General features: G+C 39.8%; 1 protein-coding gene across 1 annotated transcript in view; it reads left to right on the top strand.

The window, feature by feature from the left end:
* Positions 1-2,048: 2,048 nt before the first annotated feature.
* LOC311054051 (uncharacterized protein) overlaps positions 2,049-25,663 on the top strand; it is a gene marked incomplete at its 3' end in the record, with an annotated part of 82,920 nt that continues 59,305 nt past the window's right edge. Inside the window, exons 1-4 of the mRNA XM_084069931.1 lie at positions 2,049-2,125; positions 11,640-11,741; positions 19,612-19,685; positions 24,771-25,305. Of these exons, the coding sequence (XP_083926057.1) occupies positions 24,789-25,305 (517 nt within the window). The 5' untranslated portion in view covers positions 2,049-2,125; positions 11,640-11,741; positions 19,612-19,685; positions 24,771-24,788. The remainder of the gene's footprint in view (positions 2,126-11,639; positions 11,742-19,611; positions 19,686-24,770; positions 25,306-25,663) is intronic.

Here is a 25,663-nt window from a genome sequence, read left to right as displayed (position 1 = left end):
GTGTGTGTGTGTGTGTGTGTGAATTTGAAAAACATTATAGCCACATCTGCTTGTTAGGCAAGAGGGAGAGGGAGAGAGAGAGGGAAAGAGGGCCTGGAAAGCAACTTTCGTCACTGCAACCGCCGCCATCTGTTAACTCTTAAGTGAGTGCAGAGAGGGAGAAGGAAATGAGTCTTCAATCTTGTCACGGTGCGAGAAAGAGCAGAATGTGGGACCCAAGTGCAGGATGAGGAACGGGTCGATTCACTCTGAATCAACTTTGTTTGCGTTTGTTTATGTGTTAAAAGAGTGACTTTGAGAGATATTTCACCGTACAATGTAAGTCAATCTGGAGCATATTTTGAATGATCAATTTCTAATCACTGAACAATTATTTTAGATTTCTTTTCCACCTTTGGAGTTACATCATGGTAAGGTAACTAGAAAATATTGTTCCTATAAAGAAACAATGTGGGCTCGCTTTAAAGGCAAAAAAAATGTAGTTATAAAAAGTACAAATTCAGTTTGACTCTGCATCTTTGTCTTTGCGTTGTGTGTGTGGGTGCAGACTTGCCTCCGGTTGATCAGATTGGGAGCGCCTGGTGGAGTGGCAGTGGAGTATATGGGGTGTGTGAGTGGGGGGGGTCGGAGCTTGGAGTGTACAAACGTTTTAGCAACACAATATACTTTGAGTACCAAAAGTACTCAATGTTCAGAAAATAGCAGATCTACAAGATCATAACGCGTCACATTGTACATTGGCTGTGTGTGGTTACTGTAGGTTTTGTATTAATAATAAATTCTGCAAAGTAACAAGTAACTAAAGCTGTCAAATGCTGTCATTGTAGTGGAGTAGAAGTAACAAAAATGCAAAGGAAAGTAAAAGGACCTCAAAATTAAACTGTGCATGGTAAGCACTTGCATAGTACTTGAGTAAATATACTTAGTTACTTTGCAGCACCACTGCCTGAGAGCCAATGACTGACAGAGTAGGTAGCACCAGCTGCTACTGATTGCTAGAGTGTGTAGGTGCATGGGTTTGTATTAATGGTCTTAACTAAAAATGTATACATCCCACAGCTTAGATCTTTGGAGTAAACTGGAGAACAGACCTGTGTGTTCTTGGTGATGTAAAAACATGTCTGTAGTGTAAACAATGTGGCCACAGTGGCACAGTGAAAACACGGGGCATTTCTCCTCTGTCCTTCTCTCTCCCCACTAGCAAAACCCATTGGAAATGCATTGGGTGCTTAAAGTTAATGATTTCAAAAACTACAAATTATTTCAAAAAGAAAAGTACAAGCACACGTGTCCACAGTAAGCTGGATTTTTTAAAGTTTGAATGGAGTTTCTAAGTGAAAGTATGTGGGAGTAGTTAGGTGCCATACTTTTGGGAGAGAATAAATAAATGAAGATATCTATAGTGGGCTCGCTACTGCTGCAGGCTACTAAACCCAAACCTCTACTAAAGTGGTCTTGCCTTTTAAAATCTTTCTCCCTAGATAAATCGCAATTTATCTTATCTTTTATTATTCATAGTTGTCATTCTTTGTTAGGTTTAATTATTAAACACTTACTCCATATATACTTGTCAGGCTGTGATCTTGTAGATCTGCTATTTCCTCTTATTTTTGAAACATTTGGAAAATGTAGGAACATGTTGGACAGTTTTTGCCTATAATGACTTATTCTATGCTTGTATTATTCTACTAAACAGCCTATAAAAAGACATAAAAGCAAGGGAGGTTTTCACTATATGACACTGGGTGATCAGGCCAGCCTTGGGAAATGGCTACAGTATGTGATGGTGTACTCGAAAAGGTTGCAGATGCCCTTGCTGTAGATGAAGGGAGGTGTGTGTGTGTGCGTGTGTGTGTGTGTGTGTGTGTGTGTGTGTGTGTGTGTGTGTGTGTGTGTGTGTGTGTGTGTGTGTGTGTGTGTGTGTGTGTGTGTGTGTGTGTGTGTGTGTGAGGAGGAAGGAGGGGGGCCTGGAAAAAAACTTTCGTCACCACAACCCCCGCCATCCCTTAACATCCATTATCCTGACTGTGTATCCTCTTCTCTCTGCAGCCAAACCTTCACCGCCAAGGTGAAGCAGATGCGCCTGCACAAGGAGGACTTCATTGGACGAGGAGCCTTTGGAGAGGTAATCTACTTCCTGGGTTTTATTTTCTTACCAACCTTACCACAGAAACTTTGGAACATGACCCAGAACAAATGATAACAATATGTCACATAGATCATGCTAAGTCTGCATTTCACACCTTTTTGGCAAGCAGTACTTCTTTGGAAATCCGTTTTGTTCTTCTAGATCAGTAGATACATGGTTTTAAAATCTAAATAAATGTCAACTCCAATAACAGCTTCCAGGACACTGTGGACGGTTTGCTTTTCTTGAATGACCTTAACCACATTTAAACCCTAATTTTGTGCACGTTTTCAAAAAATGCTCACAATTTTCAAAGCTCACAACACGTCACATGTTGTGAGCTTGTAGATGGACTAATTTTGCTATTTTTGAACAAAGTACAATAGGGCTCAAGTGGTTAATAAATGGAAAACCTTTTTCTTTTTCTTTTTTTGAGACCCCATAGGTTTGGCGGACCACAAGTGGGTTGCTGAACCCCTTGGTTCTGGTGGTCCCCTCTGCTTTCATTCCAGCAGCAACTCGTCTCCGTACTTAGTTTTTTCTTTCCTTTTTCACCCCTTCACTGACTGCCCCACGGGGAGGTTGAAATACCGTTGTCGCTGGGTTTCAGGGAGTGATGTCAGTGCTGGAGAATGTTGGAGGGACAAGTCTCTTACCTCAGAGCGGTGTACGCTTACATAACACCGGTGTCCAGGAAGCACCCTCGTGTCTTCAGTTTTTACCTCTTCCACTCCAATTTCATTTCTAGATATTAGCTGACAGTTGACATTGTCCATGAATGTGTTTCGCTATCGCACAGCCCTGCGCTTAAAGGACGACTTCACCACTTTTCAACATATCTTCATATAATAGGTCCTCACTAATGCTCATGATGAAATGATAAAAAAAAATCTGCTTGGTCTGTGTCTCATAGGAGGGCTGTGGACAGTCCAGAAACCCGTCTACCAGTGACATAATCGTTAGGCAGGATTTTTTTTTCCAAAAAGATTTAAAAACATTTATTAAGATTTTTATTAAGGCGAGAACAATGGGATCTATTATTGCATTGCAACTTTCCAGGAATACAAAGCCTGCAGTTTCTATTAGCTTGAATTCCCCATCGATGATGTCACTGGTTGACTGGTTTCTGAACTGTCTACAGCCCTCCTCTGAGACACAGACTGATTAGAAAAAAATTGTACCATTTTATCATGAGCATTAGTGAGGACCTATTATATGAAGATATGTTGAAAAGTGGTGAAGTCGTCCTTTAACTAACTTATCGTCACTGTCGTGCGGTAAACCTTGTATGTCCAAAATGGTTACTTTTCCAAAATTTTTAAACGGAACCTGTGTACCAATGGACCCCAAGTATTTTCTTGTACTTTCATTGGTTAAATATTTATATATTAAAAAAACACAGACACATGTAACCACTTTGAACCTAATGTCTCTATTTTGGGCATGTCATTATAGGTGAACTTAAAAAAATAAAATGGAACAAATAGCATATCTACAAGCTCACAATGCTTCGTATTGCAACGCATTTTTGCACAACACTGTCACACATGACACGATACATACAATGAATGAAGTATAAAATAGGGCATTAATTCATGAAAGAACTTGAAAAGATGATATATAGAGAAGAGATACAAGGTTTCTGCCCAACAGTGACGCTATGCAACATGCATTGGAAACGGGAGGACAAGTTGGCTAAATGTTGGACGGTTTTGGCTATGGTTTCTATTCCACTAGCCGAAGTACCCAAACATTACTTTGAAGTTCCTTTCTATTCCAGGTCAATTAATCAACCAGCTAAAATAACCATCAATTAGCCTGGTGAAATAGTGAAAGGGGCCCTTGTAGCAAGTTGATTTCCTACTGGGATTATGAAATGTTGAAATGTATGAACGTCAGCGGGGAATAGACCTGTTTTTTAATAAGTACACCCTTTTGATCCACAAGTCTTTTGCCGGACATGGAAGAATAAAAGCCTCATACAGTAGTTGGTGTGTATTACATTATGGTGTGAGACTGCCATGGATTTGTAGCATTTGCATACTGTGTATAACACACGCTGACAGGCGGCTGTGTTTGCCCAGTGCCAGGATTATCTTACCTTTTCAAGTAGTCACAGAATAGTTATCTCCAGTATGATTGATCCCCTGATGGTTGCTAATCACTGAGGGTTTCCTCTCCTGCTCCAGTATGGAGCAGTACAGGGCTGCTGCATTAACTGTGAAGTATACGGTTTAAGTGGTTGACTCAACTTGATCCTAAATTAAAGGTACATTCTCACTGCTTTTCCAAAACAGCGGAAAACAGGGCTTGACAGACACAGATTATTATATTGCCCATGTTTGACAAATCTGTCATATCTGTCTGCTGGCCACTTTGGACTGTTGCCAACGTGTGCTCTGCTCAGCCAGTCTTTCCTATTCAGAGTCTTGTACTGTACGTGCCTTGCTCAAGAGAAAACACTTAAAGTCTATTCATCGTTTTATTTTCCTCACCCGGAGGAACAACCGACATGTTGTGACTCTTCCTCTGACTGGCTGAGTGGAAACACATGAGGTTTATTTGAAACAGACATTTTGTTTGAGTCATGTCATGTACTGTACAGGCCTCTGTCTGTGTGTGTGTGTGTGTGTGTGTGTGTGTGTGTGTGTGTGTGTGTGTGTGTGTGTGTGTGTGTGTGTGTGTGTGTGTGTGTGTGTGTGTGTGTGTGTGTGTGTGTGTGTGTGTGTGTGTGTGTGTGTGTGTGTGTGTGTGGGGGGGGGGGGTTATGATTCATGGTGGTTGTTTTGTTTTTAGAAATAGCCCCTGCCCACACTTTCAAGGCAAGTATAGACAAACAGTATGGAGTATCAATTATATGCAATCCAATCCATGTTCTTCATATACTGTAGCACATTTTACAACTCAAGGTTTACAAAGTGCTGCACAGAAAATCTAAAAGATAAACACACTATATAAGCTAAAACACAGAAAAACAACAGTATATACACACAGTAAGATAAGTAACAAAATAAACAACATGGAGACACATCAGTAAAACATACATACTAGACACAGCAGTGTCAGCAGACAGAGAAACAAAGCAAAGATCACAGAACTCTCAAACAGGATCAAAAGACAAGGTATAAAAGAGGGACTTGAGGCGACATTTAAGAGTCTCGATGGTGGGGGCCAGGTTGATATGGGAGGGGATCTCATTCATAATGTGGGGGTATTTATGTTGGCTTAAACCAAGCCTCCATTACACGTCTTCAGTTAGTCCAACATGCTGCAACACGTCTCTTAACTGGAACCCACAGGCGTGACCACGTTACACCCATTCTGTCTTCACTTCACTGGCTCCCTGTTTGCTTCAGAATGGATTTTAAGATGTTATTGTTTGTTTTTAAATCCTTATTGGTTTGACATCTCAGTATCTCTCTGAACTTGTGGTCTGCGGGCCAGTTGAAACTTGAGGTCCCAAAGACACGTTTAACACTCTGACCGCCGGGCCCGTAGCCTACGGGCCGATAAATCCAACCGTAAAGCGCCGATCCCGTAGCCTACGGGCTGTGGTGCTTTTTCCTTTTTTTTCAAAAAAAAAAAACGTTTTTCAATTTTCGATACGGCACATTTCATTGTAACACCACCGGAAACAGAATTATTCGGGATCCGGTTTTGCCGATCCCGTCGGCCCCTGTTCTAATGACGAAACTGAAACTCCATTCACTGTTTTTGTATGCCTTTCGTCATAGACCTGTATGTGAAAATATACAATAAAAAAAAACCTTGAACAAAACATAATCATCAGGTATTATGGTTATAATAGGAGGAAGATGTTTTTCAAACAAGTGTACAGAAAGTGTTAAAATTATGTTTTTATGTGGACACTTCTCCAGTTCATTAAGTATACCTGGTTCTCACCTTAGCACCTCCTCCACCACCTTAGCACCACCCACCTGTCCTAGTCCCTCCTCCTCCTCATGCCCACACCTGTTGTGTTATGCTAATGAGGGGGAGGGTATATTTTTACTGTGTCATTAAAGCGCTGTTTTTCTATTGGCACGTTTGACCCTCAAGGTTTCAGCCTCCAGGTAGAAACTCAAAATAGTCAGAGAAGACATAAAACACCATAAAAACACCACCAGGGGGCTTAATGAAGTTCTATCAACCTCATAGACACATGAAAAAAAAGTGCAAAACCATGGCACCACCTCTTTAAAGACCAGAGGTGACCGAGCCTTTTCAGCATTACAGTAGTCCAAGGGTCTCAAAATCATTTAAAAAAAGCACAGACTTGATTTGAGCAAGCAGCCTCAGATGATAAAAAGTGGATCTGACCACAGCATTTATCTGACTAATTATAGACAAACAGTATGTTGTTTAGGGCATGGGTTCACAAACCTTTCAGGCCGTGACCTGAGTTTGATTCGGTTCGGCAATGCGAGGCGTTGTCAGATTGTAGATCGGCTTTTTTTCACAATTGTTGCCTCTTTCTTAGGTAATAATTGACAATTAGAACAATGGTTAACAATTTATTTTGTATAGCTTGTGGGTTACTTTTGACGTAGTAATGGTCTCATTATTAGTTTATCTTTGTTTTTTACTTACTTAATTTTAAAGATATTAAAAAGGTCTTAAAGTCATTCAATAGTGTGACGCCACGATGTGACGTGTTGCGAGCTTGTGGCTCTGCTATTTTCACTACTTAAAGGAGTCAGACCATGAATAAAAAAAAAAAAGATATTTAATATCATATGGTGTATGCCCCTCAAACCATTTTCAAAAGGTTTGAGCCTAAATCAACACTCAGATATACTCATCCCAAGTCAATTCTCTCAGGCTTATAAAGCACTTTCAGCTGCAATACCAAAACGTCCTGTTGGGCAGAGGGGTGCTACTGAGCAATTCTGTCTATCAAAATACATGGGCAGATATAGGCGGGTGCATATATGAAAAAAAAGCACCTAACCCAAAAAAAATTGGAACAAAAGGTTTCTCAACTGTTTTTTGTAGTATGTGGTGTCCTGAATAACATACTAAAAGTCTACCAAAGTTTGACCACTTTTAAGGTGTTATTTTCAAGATGGCGTCCAAGATGGCCAAAAAAACGTTAAAATAGCTTAATTCCTTCATTATTTATCCTAGACAAGTACTTTTTGTGTCTAACCCCATGTTTTGGGGGCCTGGGAATCCATTGGACTTGTCCAAATTGCAGAGATACAATTAGATAATTGTGAAATCCTATATTTTGTTTGCAACTCTATTAACACCCTCTGAAATGGTCACCCGTTTCAAGTTAACTTAACTAATTATATAATAAATGTCCAACAACTTATTTTTATTTTTTACTGGAACAAGGCTTTAAGATATCCTCAAAACACAACACAACAAATAGTCACAATTTGCAGAAGGTGGTGGCAGAGAATATTGTCAGTTGCAATATAGTATTGTTTTCAGTATTGCCCAAACTAAATTCATCTTTGACTATACACCCCACCCAAAAACAATTTCTTGCATTTTGAACCAATCTCTCTGCACCCCTCCCCTTACCCACCCCACAGGAACTTCATAACTCCTCCCCTACATACACGAGAATATTTATTTTTCTCGTGGACAAGCGCAGTGTCATCTTGTAGACACACGATTTTGAAAAACATTGAATAGATGTTTATAGAACTTTTTAACACATTAGGAAAGCAATCAGTGTGAGTTTGCAAAGAGGGATGGGGTGCTTATGGAGGTTAGTGTAGAGCTGTCAGAACTCGGTGCCTAGACAGAGGGGAGTATGAGGGGTGGGTTTGGTCTACAGTTTATTGGGCCTAGGGTTCCCCTCAGGTGGGTAGAGGGGAGTATGGGGGTTACTGGATTGCTTCCTGGGCACTTGGAGCACAGAAGAGCAAAGTTAGGAGCCAAGGAGACCCTGAGCTTCTGATCTCCCCCATGTCCGATGTGCAAAACCTCCAACAGAAATGATATGCCATTTCAACGACAGTTCATGTATCATTTCAACGACATGTATCGTTTGCAGACAGTTCTGCAAACGATACATGAAAGATAAACTTCTTTGCCAGATCTCACTCCAAGTGGCAAGCCTGCGCTCTCCTCGTTCTCAGCTCCTCCAAAAGCAAATTAGCATTTGGGATGCAAACGATTTCTAAGCCACGGCACGCTGGAGGACGGAGTGAGGAGGAGACAGAAATTAAGGTATTGGAATTTAGCTAATGCGTGAGGCTGAGAGGAGTGTCCCTATGTCGCCTGGCTCACTGGATAGTCCCACTGGTCCCAAGTGAACCTCCACGCTGGCTCCCGAGATAGGCACTCCCAAGATAGGCACTCTTGAGTTAGCATACTGTAGGTAGCCAGTGGTGGTGGTTGTAAGACCTCCACATGTTGCAAGACTGTGTCAGGCAGACAGTCGTGTCCCTATGTATGCTGGTCCCAAATGGACTTCCTAGCGGGTCTGGCTCCTATGCCCGAGATAGGCGCTCGTGAGTGGGCATAGGTAGTGAGGAGGGTGTATGCCGAAAGCAATGCCTGTTTGTTGGATAGCAGCAGGGACACAGCCCCTTATGGGCGTGGAGGTCGGTTAGATTGGGATTATATGGGGAGACTGGAGCCAAGGGCGTCATGGGCTGTCCCCTATACGTACCTTCTTGCTGTTGCAATTATCCAGAAAAAAAGATCAAGGTTCAAGCTTATTGCCAGCAGTACCAATCACAAAACAAAGACATGTGAAATTAATTTTGCACTAAAACCTCACACAACTACTCACAGGAATAAGGAGATGTCTGTGACAAGCGAATCTGAACCTTATCCACACCACACTCCTCCACCACCCCTGTCTAGACACCCAGTAGAAGACACTAGATACATGTTGTGATAGCTCTGTACTGACTTGCACACCCTCTCTAGGCCCACAAGTGGCCATTTTTTTCCTACTGAGTGTAGCATTGTGAGCTTGTACATCGGCTATTTTCACAATGTTTGCCTCTTTCTTACCTAATATTTGAGATAATATATATATAGATAATATAGTCTTAAGAGTAATTAAATTGTAACTTTAGAAATGTGCAGATACCCTGTATACACTTATACTGTATGTTGGTGTGTTTACTGTTGAGAAAACAATGTTGCACATTAAGCTAACCATCTGGGGACCCCCCAAAATCATTTGGGGGACCCCCAGTTTGGGAACCAGACACCTTTACAAACAAATTGGTGAAGACATTTCTCGGTAAGGAATTTCTTCCAAGATTTGTGTAATATTCCCAGTCTATCACTTGGCAGCCATGTTTTTACAAATGTCACAGTACCACCCAGTAATAATTAATGTATTCCTTATTGGTATCCAAATACATTTTGAAAGCTTCAACAGAATGTGAATTACATGTATAGGTGATGAATTCACCAATCCTGGGCATTATGACATGTAGAAAAGGGAGAAATGTCAAATTACATTGTTAAATATGCTTATAACCAATTGCTTCAATATTTAATTGTACTTATAATCACTTGACTATAATGTATATATGCTAATTGGATTCCTAGATCACCAAAACATGGGGTGAGGCACCATCATTACTTGTGTAGGGCAAATAATGAAGGAGTAATGGTCTTTTAAGGAACTGGTGGCGGCCATCTTGGAAATTTGACATTTCTAATGATCAGATTTCGGTAGACTTTTGATATGTTATTAAGTACATCTGATACTACAATAAACCATTGAGAAACCTTTTGTTCCAATTTTTTTTGGGTCAAACCATATTTGCACCCGCCTAATAGTCCATGAGCCAGAGTCCCAAAATTGAGCAATGATTATCGAAAGAGTGGGCAAAACCAAACCTATATTAAATTGTTCATAGGGTCAATACGAGTAAATAAATATATGATAACCTTTCGACAGGAGTAGCTTTTTCATGGTTATCACACATTTTGTTATTTTCCCCATACGTACATGACAGGGGAAAAAATTACAAAATTTAAAAAAGAGTTAATGAAACTTTGAGTTGATTACTTACATGAAGACAATGATTTATCGTATTACAAGTTTTCTGAAATCGTATATTTAATTATGCAAATTAGGCATTAGGAAAATATGCCCAAATTTGCATACCTTTCCTGAATCAACATTGGAACATTGGACAAAGCCAGAGTCAACATACTTATTTCATTTTGTTAAGATGTTGGAGTCAAAGGTTTTTAACTATGGAATATTCAATATCTGGCTCAATTTTGTGGCTCAGGCTCATGGACTAAATGCCTAATTTGCATATTTAAATATACAATTTCAGAAAACTTGTAATACGATAAATCATCGTCTTCATGTAAGTTATCAACTCAAGAAGTTTCATTATGATAACTCTTTTTTAAATTTTGTCATTTTTTTCAACTGTCATGTACGTATGGGGAAAATAACAAAATGTGTGATAACCATGAAAAAGTTACTCCTGTGGAAAGGTTATCATATATTTATTTACTCGTATTGACCCTATGAACAATTTAATATAGGTTTGGTTTTGCCCACTCTTTCGATAATGAAATCTTGTCTGGCTCAATGACTAAGAATGGTTCGTGAGGTAAGCAAACTTGCCATTCTGAGATGGCCTGTTCAGACACGCCCATTCTGAAAATCTCTGAAATGAGAATGAATGACTGAATGTTAAAAAAATATATATTTTGGGGTACAAGAGACTGGGGAGCACAAAAAATACCCCCCCCCCCAAAAAAAAGGGAAATTCATGGTTTTTCTCTGATCTATAGAATTTCTACGATTTTGTTGACATGTTTTTGTTGCTTACAGACAAACACAGACAGACGTCATTAAAACTGACATCTGTCATTAAAAAGCACTGATGGTTTTTATACTGATTATCACTTCATAATGGTGTTGATGGTTTTTATACTGATTGTCATTTCATAATGGTGTTGATGGTTTTTATACTGATTGTCATTTCATAATGGTGTTGATGGTTTTTAACCTGACCCTGCCAGATGGGGCGGTATTGAGTAACCAGTGAAACACTATGTGGAGCAAGCTTCTTGGATCTGGTAGCGTCAGGTTAGATGGTTTTTACACTGGTTGTCATTTCATAATGGTGTTGATGGTTTTTACACTGGTTGTCATTTCATAATGGTGTTGATGGTTTTTACACTGGTTGTCATTTCATAATGGTGTTGATGGTTTTTACACTGGTTGTCATTTCATAATGGTGTTGATGGTTTTTACACTGGTTGTCATTTCATAATGGTGTTGATGGTTTTTACACTGGTTGTCATTTCATAATGGTGTTGATGGTTTTTACACTGGTTGTCATTTCATAATGGTGTTGATGGTTTTTACACTGGTTGTCATTTCATAATGGTGCTGATGGTTTTTACACTGATTGTCATTTCATAATGGTGTTGATGGTTTTTATACTGATTGTCATTTCATAATATGGTGTTGATGGTTTTTACACTGATTGTCATTTCATAAAAAAATGACAATCATTTTCATTAAAACTATGAATGTGTCTTTTTGTTCCAATAGGGTTTTATCAACACACACAGACATCAACACTTCACTCCAACAGACACTGACTGGCTGTTAGACAAACATCACAAACAACTACACAACTGCTCCAGATACCAGGTAACTTTATTTTACTGCTCATGAGTCAAACAACCAATGTGTTTCTGCAGAGTCTTGTACAGTACTAGCCCTGTGTGTGTGTGTGTGTGTGTGTGTGTGTGTGTGTGTGTGTGTGTGTGTGTGTGTGTGTGTGTGTGTGTGTGTGTGTGTGTGTGTGTGTGTGTGTGTGTGTGTGTGTGTGTGTGTGTGTGTGTGTGTGTGTGTGTGTGTGTGTGTGATCTTACATACATTTCATGTATTCCAAATACACAGCCATAGATCAGTCCCACCCGCACATGGTTAGCAGAGTGATCTGCGCTGCATCTGTACTCACCCAATAAAGAATTCCTAAGACTTGGAGTCAGATATTGTCTTCTAGTTTCATATCCATTTGAAAGTTCAGCCAGAAAACGTGAGTTTAGTAAAATATCTCCACTTTTCCATGAGCTGCACACGGTTGACTTACTGTCCGGACGAGGGGCCTGGAATGAGTGCAGGACTGAATAAATCTAAACTTCCTTTGGGAAGCACATGTTTGGGTCACACAATGGGCAGGTGGTGTGATTCATTACCCCACACCAATCACAACGCACCTGTCAATTGTGTGCCCCATACGTTTTTGCTTCCTTGTAAATTTGTGATGATCAGAGGAAGTTTCAATAAATTTGGTTCTTCACTCATGTCGGGCCCCTCGCCCGTACAGATAGTCGTCCGTGTTCAGCTCGTGGAAAAGTGGAGATATTTGACTAAACTCACGTTTTCTGGCAGAACTTTCAAACTGATATGAAACTAGAGGATAATATCTGACTCCAAGTCTTAGGAATTAATTATTGGGTGAGTACAGACGCAGCTTAGAGCACTTTAACGCAGTGCAGATCACTCTGCTAACCGTACGCGGGTGGGACCGATCTATGGCTGTGTATTTGAAATAGATGAAATGTATGTAAGATCACAGACATTCTAGAGCTAGTACTGTACTGCCTTGCTCATGAGTAGCAACACTCCAAGAACAAAATAAAACACTTCTAGGAGCACAGCTCAAAAGTATTATTATGTGAAGAGAAAACACTTCAAGTGTTTTTGTTGTTTTATTTTCCTCACCCGGAGGAACAACCGACATGTTGCAACTCCTGCATTCTTCCTTCTGGCTGGCTGAGTGGAAACACATGTGGTTTCTTTGAAACAGACATTTTGTTTGAGCCATGTCATGTACTGTACAGGCCACACTGTGTGTGTGTGTGTGTGTGTGTGTGTGTGTGTGTGTGTGTGTGTGTGTGTGTGTGTGTGTGTGTGTGTGTGTGTGTGTGTGTGTGTGTGTGTGTGTGTGTGTGTGTGTGTGTGTGTGTGTGTGTGCGCGCGCTTCATTGTGTCAGTCCTATAGTTACACATCCCCCCAAAAGAATCATATTTGAACTGGGGACCCCACCCCTCAATAATCATAGTTGAACTGAGGATCCCCAGCCCCGCCCTCCTCGCCCCCGCTGCTGCACGTTGGCAGTCAATAAACCAGCTCTTAACAGTGAGAGTAATGTATACAGTATATATAGTTAATGTATAATTACACATTAATACATATATCTATATAGTATATTTGATTATAAAATCGTACACTTTGTCATTATATAGTTATTAATTATAGTTATTATTACATGACAGAATTTGTACAGTACAGGATATATATTTAATCCCTCCTCTTCCTGCCTCTATAAAACTAGAGCCTTATGCGTCCCTTTTCACTTCGTCCTTCGTGAAGAGAGGTGGGTTTCATATCATATTCTATACTTCTATGTAATGAAATCATTCAGTATGCTATAATTATATTATAACATTATATTACAACCATATGATACCAGGATATATCAGCAGGCATGAAAACGTAAAAATATATCATGTGTGTGAATCGTGCAGATCTAAGGAAAGTTTGATGTATAATGTCGATTGTATTGTTGATTGTATTGTTGGTCGATCGCACGAAATTCACAAGAAAAAGAGGGATGTTGTGGACAAACTTGTAAATAAAACCTGTGTCGACTAATCATTATACGAGGGGAAGATGACGTTAACAAAGTTTGTGACTCGCTCCGCTAAACTTTTTTAACAACAATGGGCAGGCCCCCAATAGTAGCCGTGTGTGTGTGTGTGTGTGTGTGTGTGTGTGTGTGTGTGTGTGTGTGTGTGTGTGTGTGTGTGTGTGTGTGTGTGTGTGTGTGTGTGTGTGTGTGTGTGTGTGTGTGTGTTAATTTGAAAAACATTACAGCACAAGTGCTTGTTACGCGAGAGGGATGAGGAGAGAGAGGAAGAAGGACATGGTAGCAGTAGGCTTTAGGCTACAGCAGAGACAGTACAGAGTTCATTAATGTGGACATGGTAGCAGTAGGCTATAGGATACAGCACAGACAGTACAGAGTTCATTAATGTGGACATGGTAGCAGTAGGCTATAGGATACAGCACAGACAGTACAGAGTTCATTAATGTGGACATGGTAGCAGTAGACTATAGGATACAGCACAGACAGTACAGAGGCGCTCTGCCAGACAATATTGGTGCCAGGAAATACTCTTCATTCTCTCTCTCTCTCTCTCTCTCTCTCTCTCTCTCTCTCTCTCTCTCTCTCTCTCTCTCTCTCTCTCTCTCTCTCTCTCTCTCTCTCTCTCTCTCTCCCTCCCTCCCTCTAGAACAAAGTCAAGTATTTGTAGTATCATTTAGTAAGGATGTAGTATTTTGCTCTGGAGGAGAAGAAAAAGTGATTAGACTTAAATCAGGAAGGCTCATTTAGGTTTTTAGAGGCACCAATAAAGGCAAAATAAATGTGACAAACTTCAGAGGATCATCACAAACACACATTAAAGTATTCTCACTTGTTGAGTAGTATGAAACTAAAACAAAACTACCAACCCACATCCTGTGTCTTTCTTAGGTAATATTTGACAATTTGGCTAATGTTTGAGCATTTCTTGTTTGTTGGTTACTTGTTATGGTCTTATATTAGTTCATCTTTTTCTTTTTTCTTCTTTTTCTTTTTAGAGGTATTATATTGCGAGGTACGTCTCGCAAGTGCGAGGCATTTAATCAAGTCCTTAACAGTCATTATTTAACTGATATATAATGCTAGTGAGCAGAGCGTTTTAGAGTGTTTGAGTGTTTTTGAGAATGTCTCTTACTTCATTCAGCCTTCTATATTAAACTCATGTTAACTGATGAGTTAGCAGACACATGCTATTATATGGGCACATTTACTAATAATGATGAGTCAACCAGGCTACACTTCCACTTCTTCAGATTCAATTCCCTTTTCTGTAGAAGTTCCAGTAACTGCTGTCAACAACAATGACATGTCATCTTAGGTCACCATGTCATTGAGTGAACTGTTTCTCAACTAGTGGACCATGACATGATCACGAGTGGTCCATGTCCGTCTCTTCTTGGCTTAGTGGAGTCTCTTATCTCATGTCATTTTGTGGCTAGAACCTTAACCTGTACATATTCTTCAGGTATGCCAGCATGAAAATACTTCTGTCACAGAGATACGTAGTTACAAAAGGTCAAATACATTTTGCTTTTACTGCAAGCTCTGTGAAGTGTGACAACTCATCCAGATCTTCACAAGGGACTGTGTTCATACATGAGTCTCTTGACAGAGTCTGTGGACATGGCAATGAGCTGATCCTCTTTTGTAGTTAAGCTTGAAGTACTTTTGGACCACTGATAATGATGATAATGTCTTTAATTGCTCTGTCCTCAAATACCAAGTTTCTCCAAAATAAAACAGCGATGAAAATGTTTCATTGCATCAATGAAAACTAGAAGAAGTGCTCTTCGGAGCACAGGTCTTCGCCAGGTCAGGTAGGTTATTGTGGCCTCCTGGTGGCGCTATAATAGGCCAATGTGAAAAGGGTGTCATTTCATCTTAGGCCTTTCACGGAAATTGCACGCTGCGTTCATGATTTGAGGCATTTTGTTCAAAACGGACCAATCCTGCAACTTTGGAAGGCAACCTTAGCCAATGAGGATGGAATATGGAAAATCGGATCCGTGGTGATCACATGACTATAGAGATACTGTGTACTGATTTGCATGACGTTTGAATAAAATCTGTAGGAGTAAATGGGTTTTGCACAAATCGGCCTCCTGGTGGTGCTATAACAGAGGTTCTGAATTGGCATCCAGAGAGTGTGTGTGCACGGTTTCGGAGCCACCGGGCCAACGTTGCGGGAGTTTAGCTGTCCACAGACGTACGGACACACATACGGACGGACAGGGGGTAAAACATACTCTCGCCTTGCCTTTCGGCCTGGCGGAGAGACAATAAATGCAAAAGAAAATATAGCTGCAAGCAGTGATAATACAGGGCCAGACATGGAAACGAGAGAGAGAGAGAGAGAGAGAGAGAGAGAGAGAGAGAGAGAGAGAGAGAGAGAGAGAGAGAGAGAGAGAGAGAGAGAGAGAGAGAGAGAGAGAGAGAGAGAGAGAGAGAGAGAGAGAGAGAGAGAGAGAGAGAGAGAGAGAGAGACAGAGAGACAGAGAGAGAGAGAGAGAGAGAGAGAGCGCGAGCGCGCGCCATGGAAACAGAATAGATTGAAGAGAGACATGGAAACGGAATAGATTGAAGAGAGACATGGAAACGGAATAGATTGATGAGAGAGAGAGATGAAAACAGAATGGATTGATTGAACATCTCAACCTATTGCAATTAACAGGAATCGAACTCTCAACCTTCGGACTAATAGGCTGCAACACTACCTACAGTATAGTGCTATAGTTTTGTCCAGGCTGATGTTGTCTGTTGAAGATCATAAACTCTTGCCTTCTGTCATGAACCAAGCCAACACTAAGATCACTCGTTCACAAACCATTTACCAATAGAGAAATTGTATGTCTCCTTTCAACCGAAAACAGTGAAAGCAGCCGATCTACAAGCTCAGAAACACGTTGCTATCTGAAAGGTTTTGAGATTGTAGATCGGCTATTTTCAGAATGAAGTATGTCATACGTTGAAAAACGTACTCTCAAATATGCATTTCAGGTTATCTTTACCATTTGCACACGTATTCATTGATACAGTCATGTTGTTTGCAATTCAACTTAAATGAGGCTTGAACTGACAACCTTGAGATTGTGAGGCACTCATTTAAGGGAGACGCCATTGGACCAACAGACAAGGAACTGTGAAAAAGGAGATCACACAGATGATACAGTTTCACGCAAATAGCTGAAAAATCCTGGGTTTAAGTGTTTTTCAAACTGCTCAAAATTGCGGACAATCTAAGGGCGGAGCTTACTGGTCAAAGCGATAGATGTGTTCCTCATGAGTCAAGGCACAAGTGTAAGCAAGTTTCACGACTTTCGGCCAAACGAGGCATGACTTTTGCCTGTTTAAAGTTTGCATTTTCAAAACATTGCTATAGCGCCCCCCTTTGGCCAATTGGAGTGAGATTGGTTTCAGTGATATTTGGAATGACTCTCTACATTACTGCAACGTTTCAAAGAAATGTGAGTCTTGCATGTATGTGTTAGGGGCAGATGAATAATTTTCATAAAACTGCAATAGTTAAAATCTATGGAATCCTGGGATTTTGGAGCAATCTGCACGAAACGTTTAACACTTGAACTTTGGACCTCTGCCGACATAATGATGGGAGCGGATTTTCCATAAGTGAAAAAATGCAGAAGTTAGGAGCCAATGGCTGTTTTTCATATAATTCAAAATGGTGGGCGATCTAAAGGTCAGAGGTCAAAAGTCAGACCACAAAAGTTGTCGGGCATGAAGAGACGCATGTGTGTATCGAAGTTTCAGGGTTGTAGGTCAAACAGGGCATGAGTTGTACCTGTTCAAAGTTGGCACTTTCAATTGAGTGCTATAGCGCCACCCTTTGACGAATGAGTGTGAGAATTATTTATTGGTAGTTTTTCATGAGCATCTACCATATGGCCGAGTTTCGTAAAAAGCGTATGCACGGTTAAGCCAGAACTGGCAAAAACAAGTATTTTTCAAACTGCTCAAAATTGCGGAAAATCTAAGGGCGGAGCTTAATGGTCAAATCGATACGTGTGTTCCTCATGAGTCAAGGCACATGTGTAAGCAAGTTTCACGACTTTCGGCCAAACGAGGCATGACTTATGCCTGTTTAAAGTCTGCATTTTCAAAAAATTGCTATAGCGCCCCCCTTTGGCCAATTGGAGTAAGATTGGTTTCAGTGATATTTGGAATGGCCCTGTACATTTCTGCAAAGTTTCAAAGAAATGTGAGTCTGCATGTATGTTTTAGGCGCAGATGAATAATTTTCATAAAACTGCAATAGTTAAAATCTATGGAATCCTAGGATTTTGGAGCAATCTGCACGAAACGTTTAACACTTGAACTTTGGACCTATGCCGACATAATGATGGGAGCGGATTTTCCATAAGTGAAAAAATGCAGAAGTTAGGAGCCAATGACTGTTTTTCATATAATTCAAAATGGTGGGAGATCTAAAGGTCAGAGGTCAAAAGTCAGAGTGTGAAAGTTGTTCAGCATGAGGAGATGCATATGTGTATCCAAGTTTCATGGCTGTAGGTCAAACAGGGCATGAGTTGTACCTGTTCAAAGTTGGCATTTTCAATTGAGTGCTATAGCGCCACCTTTGGACGAAAGATTGTGAGAATTATTTCTTGATCGTTTTTCATGACCATCTACCATATGGCCGAGTTTCGTAAAAAGCGACAGCGCGGTTCAGCCAGAACTGCGAAAAGTGGCAGAAGAAGAAGAAGAAGAAGAAGAAGAAGTGACAGAATACTGCCAATATCAAAACAGGTACAGAGCTGAGAGCTCTGTCCCTGTAAAGATTCACTTTCCTACAATACTGAATGCATGATTAGAGACCACATGCAATACCTCCAGGGACCACCAGTGGTACACGGACCACCAGTTGAAAACCTCTGAGCTAGAGCCATGAGCTGCAGTATGTGATGGTGATCACGTTACCTCAAGTGTCTCAAACTAAAGATATTAAGACCTTTATTGCTAAAAGGATGCATTCCAGATAATGTAAAGAGTACTGCGATCATCCTAAACAGAAACGTGATTGGTTAGTGAGCCCGACTAGAACTCCGGAGGTCCCAGGTACATGTTTAGCTCTCAGCCGTGGTGGAAGAAGTACTCACATTTTGTACTTAAGTAAAAGCATCAATAGTGCAATATAGAAATACTCTGTTACAAGTTAAAGTCTGGAAAAGTAAAAATACAAAAGTACTGGCATGAAAATGTACTTAAAATACCAAAAGTAGAAAGTACTCATTGTGCAGAATATGTCATTTCAAATGTTTTCAAATGTATAATAGCAGGTATACAAGCTCACAATGCGTCGCATCTCGATGCATTGTGAGCTCGTAGATCGGCTATTTTCAAATGGCCAAAATGTATATAGGACTGAAGAAGTTGATGTATGTTAATTATAATTCAAATCTACAAAGTAACTAGTAACTAAAGTTTTCAAATAATTGTAGTGGAGTAAAAGTACAATATTTGCCTTTGAGTGTAGTGGAGTAGAAGTAAAAGTACTGAAAATTGGAAATACTCCATTAAAGTACAGTACTTGAGTAAATGTATTTAGTTACCACTGACTCTCAGCAATGTGTTGAAGTGTCGCTGAGCAAGACACTTAACCCTTACTAAAGATGGTGCCCAGATTCCCCTAGTGCCTTCCCTGTATTCTTTTATGAAGCACTTTGAACGGCCTTGTTGGCTATTGATTGTTAAAATGTGCTGTTTTAACCTTTTGTGTGTGTGTGTGTGTGTGTGTGTGTGTGTGTGTGTGTGTGTGTGTGTGTGTGTGTGTGTGTGTGTGTGTGTGTGTGTGTGTGTGTGTGTGTGTGTGTGTGTGTGTGTGTGTGTGTGTGTGTGAGTGTGTACAGGTTGGAATCATCAGAAACAGCTCCTTGTTTGTCACTTATCTCGTCTCTCCTCAACCATAGAGACTTCTTCTTGAGTAGGTGATAGATTGCTTTATCATTTTACAAACACCTTAGGCTCAGATCACACATTGGAATAAGATAGACACAGACACAGCGGAGATCTCCTTCACTTTTTACTTGCCGCAAGGAGTAAATGTACAGCTTGACCTGAATCATTTCTGACGTACAAATACTTTACATACATTTATATAACAGACAGAGAACGAGATACAGAGACAGTAAGCAGGGAGGCGTGACTTAAAAGTATCAGAAACACGGAGGTACTTAGAAAGTACCTAAAGTAATAAGTACAAAAAGTAATCACAACTGATTGGCTCTCAGCTACAGCAGAGAGGAGAGATAAGCCTGAGAATATACAGCCCTGTTCTTTCTCTGAGGAATGTCAACACATAACTCACTGAAGCTTTGTAACCATAACAAACCACCTAGTATGAAGTGTTTGGCTTCTGCATACATAGGGAGATGAATATACTTTATATATTCAATTAAATGATTAATTAGTTGAACACATTAACAAAATGAATACACATTAACCCAATTACTTTATGTCAGCATACTAAACACTTAAAAATCGGTTCCTACATTCCCTCCTTTTATTTATTTTTTAATCTTCACATTCTTCTTGCTTTCACCTTTTCAAAATGGACATCATAACAGGATTTCATTAATCACTTGCCTCTTTCGCTTTCTCTCCCATCTTGCATACACGCACGCTTGAGTACAGTATCTGAGTAAATGTACTCAGTTACTTTCCACACACAGCTTTCTCTCTCAAGCAGTCGCTATTTCTCTCTGCTCAGCACGCATGCAGCCCTCACACACACACTCACTTGTATTCCTATACTCGTGAGGACATACACAGACACTGAAAATCTTATTCATTCAAAGTCACGACACTTTGTCTGCTCACTCATTCAAGACTCAATGCATCACGTGTCCTGGTACAGCACGACATGTAGAGTAATACAAACACACACAAAGTCTTACAACTGACACAGATCTTGACAAAATCACTGTATCTATGAACTTCAATTTCATTCACATACTCATGTCACTCACCAGGCACACACATTCATGGGGATCCCATCCATCACACTGTACTTTCATTCATAGATTCACACAATAGTCACCAGTCCAAGGGGGGGTGAGACACTACTCGTCTCTCAACCACCGTGACCCGCACTCACACTTATTTCGAGCGTTATTTACACTGCTGTATACTGGTTGAATCATACTTCACACATTCCTTAATAACATCTTAATATCACAGTATCACCACGTTCCAACGGATTTCTCCGGAAAGGTGCTCACGGTAGTGAGGATCTTTTAGTAATATTAAGCACAAACATACAATATAAACACATTCAGTTTCACCACGTTCCAACGGATTTCTCATCGAACACCCAAGGGTACTTTGTGGGTTATTCTAGATGATCAGATCCGGAAAAGTGCTCACGGCTCACTCATAGTGATGACCGCGGAGAGAAAATTGTTAGACCCGGATAATTCACTCAGATCGCGTTTGGATAAACATATCGCGTTTGGATACACATAGTGATGACGCGCGTCCGTCAATATCTGTGATTTCATACACACTACAGTATACAATTTGCAGGAAATAAATCACTCTGTTGCTTCTAAAACATAGCAAAATATCCTAAGATTTCACTGCTTATTCAGTGCTTAGGCTTATGTCTATAGCCACACAGCTAGACAATGTCTATATTCACATAGATAGACAACTTTTGTGTCTCACTTACGTGCTATCTTATAGTTGTGTGATCAGCGTTCAAATGCCGTCGGCCGTTCCTTGAAGATAAGATGTCAGACGAGTTGACCGCCGACCTGGATCGAATTCACGCTCCAGGATTTTGCAGGATCCGGGTCCTGGCTGCTTGCAGACTTTTCCGGCGGCGTCTTCCTTCTTAATCTTCTTGGAACAGCTCTGACATCCAGGCTCGAGGGACCATTGTAATGATAGATTGCTTTATCATTTTACAAACACCTTAGGCTCAGATCACACATTGGAATAAGATAGACACAGACACAGCGGAGATCTCCTTCACTTTTTACTTGCCGCAAGGAGTAAATGTACAGCTTGACCTGAATCATTTCTGACGTACAAATACTTTACATACATTTATATAGCAGACAGAGAACGAGATACAGAGACAGTAAGCAGGGAGGCGTGACTTAAAAGTATCAGAAACACGGAGGTACTTAGAAAGTACCTAAAGTAATAAGTACAAAAAGTAATCACAACTGATTGGCTCTCAGCTACAGCAGAGAGGAGAGATAAGCCTGAGAATATACAGCCCTGTTCTTTCTCTGAGGAATGTCAACACATAACTCACTGAAGCTTTGTAACCATAACAAACCACCTAGTATGAAGTGTTTGGCTTCTGCATACATAGGGAGATGAATATACTTTATATATTCAATTAAATGATTAATTAGTTGAACACATTAACAAAATGAATACACATTAACCCAATTACTTTATGTCAGCATACTAAACACTTAAAAATCGGTTCCTACAGTAGGTGAGTTTATACTGATCAATAGACCAATTATTTGTTTACCAACATTGAGACTGAATGCACAGGTGATTGTCTCAACCTGTTGTTTTGGGTTGCGCTGGTTTCAGCACACCCCAACCCTCTCTTGTGTGTTGGCTAGTGAGGCGCGTCCTAGCGAGACCTGACAGAATGTGTTTCATTGCGAGCATACTGGTTGCACGCATACTGGTTCTTATCAGAGTAACGTTGTCTGTTAAGGGGTCTATAATATCATGGATGAAGCTTAAAATATTTACTGATTAATAACATCATACTGTACTATTATACATCTTTCTATCCTACTTCCTATACAGTAACCTACTGTCCTGTCCTATAAGACACCATTAGTTTAGTGCAATTTCACAATGTGGAAAACTCTATGGTTGACCGGAGACCTTTAGGGTTTTATATTAGTGTCTGTTCCCTGGTGTTAGGTAGGACATCTAACAGGTTGACAAGTAGCCCTGCCTGAAGCTAATTTAGTGCAATTTCACAATGTGCGGACTCTCCTGAACCAAAGGTGCAGACCGGCGCAAACATGAAGAATGTGCATTTAAATTGTTTAAAAAATATGTTAAACTGCAATAGAGACTTTGTTATTAAATGTGTCTCTTTAATAGACTATATATGAAGTCCATTTTACGCCTCCCAAGGCCTTTAAAGGACGACTTCACCGCTTTTCAACCTATCTTCATATAATTGGTCCTCACTGATACTCATGATAGAATGGTAAAAAAAAAATCTACTCGGTCTGTGTCTCAGAGGAGGGCTGTGGACAGTTCAGAGTCCTGTCTACCAGTGACATCATCAATGGGGAATCCAAGCAAATAGAAACTGCAGGCTTTCTATTCCTGGAAAGTTGCAATGCAATAAAAGAAGCCATTGTTCTCGTGTTAATAAAAATCTAAATAAAAAATGTGAAATCTTGTTGAAAAAAAAAGAATCATGCCTAACGATGATGTCACTGGTAGACAGGTTTCTGGACTGTCCACAGCCCTCCTCTGAGACACAGACCAAGTAGAAAAAAATTGCACCATTTTATCATGAGTATTAGTGAGGACCAATTATATGAAGATAGGTTGAAAAGCGGTGAAGTCGTCCTTTAACAGTACACTGAGAATTAGCACTAGGAAAGGGTTCCTGGTTCAATTCCCCGCCTCGCAATTGTGAGGTGTTGAGAGCTTGTAGATCAGCTATTTTTTGGGAATGAGGAGTAGTTGCAACTTTAGAATAACTACCCAATAACATATATTAATCATTAACAAATACTTAACTAGCCATTAGCAAGTGATTTAGTAATAGCTTGTTCATAATCCTTTGAACATATATAAGGCATAGTTATAAATCATTAGCATACAGGTAGTAAATATTTAACAAGTTATCAACAAGTCATTAACTAATAGTTTGTAAGTAATCAATAAATCATCTATAGGGGATAGTTATAACCCCTTAACTAACTGTTAACAAGACATTATTAACTCATTAACTAATGGTTTATAAATGATCTCTTAACAAGTTATAAGGCATTTATAAAACATAGTTATTATAAATAATCAGCATACAGTTAATAAGTCAGTTAACTAATACTCACTAATGTGAGTGATCTATTAGCTATCTATAAGGCATATTTATAAATCGTTAACATACTATCTACTTATATAAACGAGGATTGACTTCCGCCTCGCCGCTGACGCCATACCCACAGCACTGATTTCGACATAACACAACAACTATACACCACATCTCGCCACCACAGTAGCCACAACGTGCGCGCTGAATTTACGTGTGGATTATGCAACTTCACATTGCTCACTACACATTTTCCACCTCGCAACATAATTAATTCCACTCACCACATTACGACCACAACGTAAGGGGAAACAGTTTTGCACCGTTTACCGTGCGCACCACCGAACACCGACGGCCACAGCCGAAACAACACGAAGCGGCGGCCATTGAAATCTACGCATTGCCAGAACAACAACAACTGAACCCGTGCGCGGCTAGCGGGCCTCTAGTTAAAAGATATTTAACAAGTCATTGATAACTCATTAACTAATAGTTTTAGTAATCTATTAACTATAAGGCATTGTTACAACTCCTTAACTAGCTGTTAACACACATTTAACAATACATTAATAACTCATTAACTAATGGTTCATAAATGATCTATTAAGTAGTTATAAGGCATTGTTATTAATCCTTAACTAAGTATTAACAAATGCTTAACAAGTCATTAATAACTCATTAGCTAACAGTTTATGAATGATCTATGAACTACTTATAACGAATAGTTATTCTAAAGTGTTACCAACTAAGCTACACTAACACTCTTCCGGTTACCGACAGCCTTTTATTGTAGATATGTCATATTTACAGAATGTGTGTGTGTGTGTGTGTGTGTGTGTGTGTGTGTGTGTGTGTGTGTGTGTGTGTGTGTGTGTGTGTGTGTGTGTGTGTGTGTGTGTATGTGTGTGTGTGTGTGTTATATACACACTGTATGAGCAGATGTATTGAACTCACACTTTTGTCTCCTCACAGCTATTCTGAAGCAATGAAATGGATCCATCAAAAAAAACACGAGAATGGAACAGAATCAGTGAAAGGTGGAGTCAACAGTTAGAGAAGCTTACGAACACTCATGAGGATGACAAAGTTGTCAAAGTTGGGAATGTTGTGATGGGGAAAGGTGGTGAATTCCGCATAGCAAAGGGAAGTGATGGAACTCAGGTCTACTTGGGGTTAAGAGATGACGGCACTGAAGTTGCAGTGAAGAGAATGACTAAAGAAAACTATGAAGCGCTGAAGAATGAGAAAGACGTTTTACGTCTTCCAGAGCTTGATGATCCTTCCATTGTACGATATGTGGACTTTGTAGAGGATGAGAACTTTGGATACCTTGTTCTTCAGTTATGTGAATACACACTGGAAGAGTACATTAAGTTAGGAAGTGATTTTCCTGAAGGCCGTCTTTCTGAACAGGCGATTGCACAACAGGTTCTCACTAGCTTAAAGATACTCCATCAGAATCCTCGAATTCTCCACCGCGATATCAAGCCCCACAATGTCTTGATTGGTAAGTTTTATGTTTAATGTTTGTTTATTTAGCTTTCATCATGATCACAGGTTTAAAAAGACAGGTGGCATTTAAAACACTGAATTACTGTAGGTAACACTTTACTTAAAGGCTGTGTCTATAATGCATTACATTTATAATGCATTATAATGCACTTATAAGGCACTCGTTATAAGTTGTTATGCATAATTATAAACATCTATAACAAGTGTTATAAGTGTTATGCCTTATAAGTGCGTTATAATGCGTTATAAATGTGATTATAATGCATTATAGACGCAACCTTTAGTTGTGTCTTACCCTGTGTTACCTTGAATTATTTAGCTGATTACAATATAGAACTTCCATCTTTATAAAT

The sequence above is a fragment of the Gymnoscopelus microlampas genome (genome assembly GCF_963454915.1).
Source record: "Gymnoscopelus microlampas genome assembly, chromosome: 10".
Classification (NCBI taxonomy): domain Eukaryota; kingdom Metazoa; phylum Chordata; class Actinopteri; order Myctophiformes; family Myctophidae; genus Gymnoscopelus; species Gymnoscopelus microlampas.
Note: the sequence above shows the minus strand (reverse complement) of the source record. Positions and strands in the feature narration are given on the sequence as shown.